Here is a 6871-nt window from a genome sequence, read left to right on the forward strand (position 1 = left end):
GTGCCGCTTGCCTCTGGTCCCTCCTCAGCATCACCGCATCATCCGCCGTCTTCTCCCTCGGTGCGGGACCGATAGTTGACCCAGATAAACCGGGACAATGGACGACGTTCCCCCGATCATCAACATCTCCATCTCCCTGCGGATCCAGCCCAACGAGGGGCCCGTGTTCTTCAAGGTGGACGGGACCCGGTTCGGCCAGAACCGGACCATCAAGCTGCTCACAGGCTCCAAATACAAGATCGAGGTGGTGGTGAAGCCTGGAAACGTCGAGGCCACGTAAGAAGACTCAGATTGAATGTGATTTTTGTGCATCAGGAGCTCAGAGACGGTGTGTGTCTGCAGCGGGAGGCCTCACAGCGGACCCGTCCCCTCATTCACACCAGAACCAAACCACAGAGCTCACAGCTGTGTGATGCATTATGATACTCAGACATGACCACGGCTCATAAACTGACGTTAAAGCAGTGATAACCGTGCACGAGTCCGTCTGCGGCCTCCTCCTGCAGGCTGCAGCAGCATCAGATGTCCGCCTGAATAAATCATGTGTGGATCGTGTGTGTGTGTGTGTGTGTGTGTGTGTGTGTGTGTGTGTGTGTGTGTTGATGGACAAACACACACAAACACATGAGATCGGCTCTGTTGTTGATGCTGGATTAGTTAAAGTGCAGCCAGTGTGCAGCAGGGCGGGGTTCTGATGGACCCACAGCCTCAGTGGCAGCAGCATCTGTAACACTAAACCCAACAGGAGGGTGAAGGGGAACTAAAAGTCAACGTTCATGCAGTTATAATGACAAAGACACAGTGTGAGTGTGAAGTAAAATGTGAAATTGTGCTTTTATTCAGCCTGAAAATACATATTCAACTCAGTAAACAGCATATTATCATTTCCTCGCAGCATCTATGTGCTAAAGTCAAAGATTCATCTTGTGATCGAACTAGAGATGCAATTTTTAAAGCAGTTTCTTTGATTGACAGCTGCGTCCTTAACAATCAATTATTGGTTAATCATTAATAATACATTCATTATGTTGGATGTTTTTCCATTAACCACTGACATGAAATGGATGTGAAGTCAGAGTCGCTACATTAGGAGCTAAAAGAACAGATAAAGTTAATATAATAATAATAATTCATAATTAATAATAAACTAAATAACACAAAATAACGTCGTCTGGTCCAACAAAATCCAGCCCACACTGAGGAGACTACATGAATAAAGTGTAATTATATTTTATAATAATAATATCTAATAATCTATAGTCTATCTAATCTATAATCTAATCGTCTTTCTATAAAATGTTATTTCTTTGTATTTTGTAAAGACAAATGACTATACATTATCTTATGACAGTATTTTTATTTGTAATTTGTCACAAGATACTTTCTGATGTATCTGTTCCATCACTGATCGTTGCTTTATACATTTTTAACGGTTAAATTCTTAACGCAGATTAATTATTAACATCTCTAGATTGAATGTTGAATGTTGTCAAATACGTCCTACAGCAGAGGGCTGAAGAAAGCAGCCGAGCAAAGTTTATTTATACGGCACCTTTCACAGACACCAGTCACACAGTGCTTCACAGTCAAACAAAGTAAAAATAGAATAAAAACAACAAATAGATACAAATTCAAGATAAAATCGACATCAAATACAGAGGGAGGGCTGATAAAACACATTAAGACCTAATATTCTGCCCGTCTGAAAAGGAAGGTTTCACTGAAGTCCACTGAATCCAGAGATCTCAATCATGCAGGGAGACTGATCCAAAGCTCGGGAGCTGCTGATTGAACGGAGAGATCACCCCGAGTCTTGAGATGTGTCCGAGGAACACTGAGAAAACCCTGGGTGGAGGACCTAAGGGCTCGACTTGTAGTGTGGAGCCTGGGCTCTGTAAGTGAGCACCAAGATTTTAAAATGGATTCACAGGAAGCCAGTTCAAGGAGGTTAAAATCGGTGTAATATGTGACCATCTACTGGTTTGCACGAGGAGTCTGGCAGCAGCATTTTGGACAGTTTGTAGGCGTGTAATGAGGATTTGCTTCGGGTTGTGAGGAGAGAACTGCAGTAGTCTAAGCGTGAGGAGATGAATGAATGATGTGTGGCTGTGTTCCTGAGAGGAGCTTTTAGCTGCAGAAAAATATTCGCCATCCAGCTCCTAATGGTGTTCAAACAGTTTTCCAGAACAGACAGTTTATGGAGCTCATCAGGTTTAAATGACAAATACAGCTGGATGTCATCAGCATATAAATGGTAAGAAATGTTGCTGAAATTGCTGATTATCTGCTCAAGAGGCAACATGGAAAATAAAATGGCCCCAAAAACTGAGATAGGTGTGGTGGATGGTTGAGGATGAGTTCAGGAGTCTCACAGTCTGAGGAGTGAAGCTGCTCTGTAGTCTGAGGAGTGAAGCTGCTCTGTAGTCTGAGGAGCGAAGCTGCTCTGTTGTCTGAGTGAAGCCGCTCTGCAGTCTGAGGAGCGAAGCTGCTCTGTAGTCTGAGGAGCGAAGCTGCTCTGTTGTCTGAGTGAAGCTGCTCTGTAGTCTGAGGAGCGAAGCTGCTCTGTAGTCTGAGGAGCGAAGCTGCTCTGTAGCCTGAGGAGCGAAGCTGCTCTGTAGTCTGAGTGAAGCTGCTCTGTAGTCTGAGGAGCGAAGCTGCTCTGTTGTCTGAGTGAAGCCGCTCTGTAGTCTGAGTGAAGCTGCTCTGTAGTCTGAGTGAAGCTGCTCTGTAGTCTGAGGAGCGAAGCTGCTCTGTAGTCTGAGGAGCGAAGCTGCTCTGTAGTCTGGTGGTTCAGCAGCAGATACTTGTGTATCTGTTGTCAGAGGGCAGCAGGGTGAACAGACTGTGGCTGGGTTGGTGTTGTCTTTTAGTATCTTTGGGCTCTGTGCAGACGTCTCACTTCACTGATGTCACTGATGTTCTGTAGATGGTACCAGTGATGTTCTGGTGGATTTAATCACCCGCTGTAGAGCCATCCTGTCCCAGGCCAACCATGCCAGTCTGTGATGTTTCTATTGCTCCTTTGTAAAAGTCGACCAGGACCTTGTCCCGGTATTTAGTTTCTGTAGGAAGTAGAGCCTTTCTCACCAGGGTGGTGATGTGTGATGACCAAGATAGGTTCTCAGTGAAGTTGACTGCCAGGAGCTCAACACTCAACAATCAGCTTGATTTTACTGGCGTTGAGCAGTAGATTGTTCTCTGTGCACCACTCTGCAAGATGCTGTCAACTATTTTGACAAACCCTGTCAAAACACACCCTGGTGTAGCCTCACAAATGAGCATTTCTGTTGCTTGTCTTTGTCAAATAAAATGCTAAAATGATTCAATTATTTGAGATTTGGTCCATTGGTTTGTCAAAAGAAGTGATTTGAAACAGTTTGTCAGATTAAAATGGGCATGTTATTTACAACAATTAATCAAGACAACAATCAGACAATAGATTGTATAGATTGCTGATTTCCTCCTGATATGAACTGTCATGATAATGTGGCCGATGATGGTGCTGTCATCTGCGTACTTCACAGTAGAGTTCTCCTGATGTCTGGGAGTGCAGTCGTGGGTGTACAGTGTGAACAGGAGTTTCTGGTGTTGAGTGCTAACGTAGAGGAGGTGTGACTGCCAGTCCGGACTCTCTTGTACTACAATGGCCCAGGGGTTAGCAGTGTTGCCTCACAGGAAGAAGAGCCTTTCTGTGTTTGCAGAGGTTTCTCCTGGTTCCCCCACATACACCCTGGGTGCCTGCTTCTTCCAACCCATGGCTTAAATGCAGGGACCAAGTTTCACTTTGTTGTTGTCAGTATGATTGTATGTGACGAACAGGGATTCTTCTTCTTCTTCTTCTTCACACTGCTTCCTCGTCTTTCTCTTCCTCACAGCACCATGAACATTGGAGGCATCATCTTCCCTCTGGAGCAGCAGTCCCGAGACGAGGAGTCGGTGGTTTATCACGCCCAGTACGACACTGAGGGCGTCCCACACACCAAGAGTGGAGACCGGCAACCTGTCCAAGTCAGTATGGAGGTAAGACAGCAGAGTCGCAGACGATGTTTGCACCTGGAATCAACGTAATCTCAGGTGATCCGAACACAAGTGGACAGCTCTGAATAAAAGTGTCAGTGTCTGTAGATTCAGCAGATGTTCTACATGGACTTCTTTCTTTCTTTGTGTAAAAACATTGTGTCCATTTGTCGGACAGTGATCGGATCACTACCAGGTATAAACATATTGACGGTGACCTGCGATAAGTTATCAGATGACTGTGGCGAAGTGAAATGCAGAAATGTGACTCAGCGGTGGTTTTGGGCATTCTTGATCTATAAATTTAAAGACCTGAATCCTCATTTTGATAATCAATCAATCAGTTCTCTTTCTGTTCAGTTTAACAAGGCAGGAACGTTCGAGACGGTCTGGCAGGCGAAATACTACAACTATTACAAGAGGGAGCACTGCCAGTTCGGCAACAAATTCAGCAGCATCGAGTACGAATGCAAGCCCAACGAGACGCGGACCCTCATGTGGATCAACAAGGAGGCGTTCAACTGAGTCAGCTCATCCACACACCAGATACCAAGCAGAGGACATCACTGAACCAGAACTACCTTTGAAGCATCAGCACCACAATTAAAAAGGACAGCCTTATCTTAAAGGCGGGCATCATGTCGGCGAGGGTCTGGTATTTGTGTTGTTTTATCAAAAAAGGGGAGAAAAAGCTGTTTGCTATGCTGGTCTTGAATGGGTTTTTATTTTAAAACTGCACTCGGCAGCTTCACATGACAGTGAATAGGGAATAGTTTGAAAGCAGTAGCTAGTATTCAGAACACAGTGACGTACGTTAACTGCACACTCGCTGGATTAATATGTTTTATATCAAAGCGACAGAACAGAGAAGATCTGACTTTGAAGTGCAGTTTCCTCTAGAGGAACGCTCCTGTGTCTGTCTGTAGCTCCTCAGTTTCAATCCGTCACCTTCTTTGTGGCTGGATTTCCTTTCAGTTATCAAACATCAAGTGAATGTGAAGCGTTGCAGACTGTAGCTTTAAAGCAGCGGTGCGTAGGGTTAAAGGATCAGTCGGACATTTTGTGAATAAAGCTTGTTTGCCATCTTACTCACAGTCAGATGAGAGTAAACTCCTGTTCAGACGGCCGGCCCAAATCTGTTTTTTATCATATCGAGATATCTGGGCAGCAAAAAAACAAACAGATTTTTGCTAATTGGATCCAAACCACACTGATTTGAAATGTGATTTCTGCAGATGCAGCTGAGACACTTTGGCTGCTCAAGAAGGATTTTAAAGTGTCTTTTGTGTCACTCGCAATGCGACACAAGATAACATCGTCAAATCCAGAGTCAAACTGGAAATCGATTGGGAAGCCTCGTCACCAGCCGACGTAGTTACTGAAGCCTACATCGTTACCGCAGCAGCCCGTGCAGATAGCTTGGTGCTGTCTGGACATAAAAGTCCGATCTGATCTCGGTGTGGACAGTCTGTCTTCAGAGATCTGATCGGCCTGCAGTCTGAACAAGGTTTAAAGATTAATATAAATTTAATCTCAGTGTGTTCAGCAGAGAGACGTGTCCAGGAGGTGTTAGCCTAGCTTAGCTCAAAGACTGGAGGCCCATTTCTGACCTGTGCTCTGTACGTTATGCCGGTTTCAAAGCAGCTATCCAGAAGGCTGAGGAAACCCACCACACTAATAATCCAGATGTTTTACTCAAGTCTCAGTTTGATCCCAGTAGAGTTGTAGAGCCACAAAGTTAACTTATGCACTCATCTGCCATCACAGACTCCTTTAATCCTTTGGACGAAGGCACAGGGTGACGTTTTTGGCATCAAATTTCAATTTGGTTAAACTTTTGGCTGCAACGCACACGTGATCAGGTCTTTAATGTTTGTTAGCCTCGAGAAACAAACCAGTATTCCCATATATACCTGTCATAGCTAACATGGTGAACACAACAAGTGGGACAACACAGGGAGCACAACTGGGAACTGCTCCCAGCTCCCAACAAATACAGTAGCTTCAATGCTAACAATTGCTAAAACTACGCTAACAGCTGCAAAATGTTATTTCTGCACATCTTTAATGAACATGTTACATCATGTAAAGCTTGGAGGTTTTAGAAGGTATATTTGTTCACCTTTGATGAAGCTAGGCTAGCAGTTTCCCCCTGCTTCCAGTCTTTGTGCTAAGCTAAGCTATGCTAAATACTGGACCCACTGTATCTCTAGATGTGAAATTCATATCAATCTCCTCAAGTGTTATTCACAAAATGTTCCCACTGTTCCTTTAAGGTGTATTTTAAAGAAGCCTTTGCGTTTTGAGCAATACCCCTCGATAATTAGATTTTCATCGCAGCACAAGGAGGGAGCGAGCGAGCGCACCGGTTAGCATGATGCTAGCTGCTGGAGACCAGGATGGAAGACACCTGTGGATGGAAGACGTATTTTATCTTATTTATTAAATGTGTGGATGTGTCTGAGAGAGAGAGGAGACGACGTGTGAACATCATTGTGATAGTTTGGACTTTTCTTATGTGTCATGTATTGTGTTATTTAAAGGAAAAATCCACCCAAAACACACAAACACTGTTACGAGTTACATTTCCGTCTCTGTGAAATGGATCGATCTCTTTCAGATATTCTCTTCAGTGATCTGAAACTGATGAGCAAAATGTTCTGGTGTCAGTCCATCAAAACCAAAGGTTCAAAGTAGATTTCTGTAGGAAGGAACCGAACCTCACAGGAGATATGAGGAGTAACAGTGTGAGTGAGTGGATGACGGTGGACTTTTAAAAGGTTTAGGTTGGTGTTATTTTAAATTTCAATAAATCCCATGAAAAGACCAAAACAAAGAACGTCCTCAAACCTGG

General features: G+C 44.1%; 1 protein-coding gene across 1 annotated transcript; it reads left to right on the plus strand.

The window, feature by feature from the left end:
* The first annotated feature begins 97 nt into the window (after positions 1 to 97).
* Positions 98 to 4542, plus strand: cnrip1a (cannabinoid receptor interacting protein 1a). Its single transcript, XM_073492218.1, has 3 exons — positions 98 to 276; positions 3876 to 4020; positions 4378 to 4542. Exons 1-3 carry the CDS (start codon positions 98 to 100, stop codon positions 4540 to 4542), a joined length of 489 nt encoding a protein of 162 aa, XP_073348319.1.
* The last annotated feature ends 2329 nt before the right edge of the window (positions 4543 to 6871 follow it).

Source organism: Pagrus major, chromosome 1, assembly GCF_040436345.1.
Source record: "Pagrus major chromosome 1, Pma_NU_1.0".
NCBI classification, from domain to species: Eukaryota; Metazoa; Chordata; class Actinopteri; order Spariformes; family Sparidae; genus Pagrus; species Pagrus major.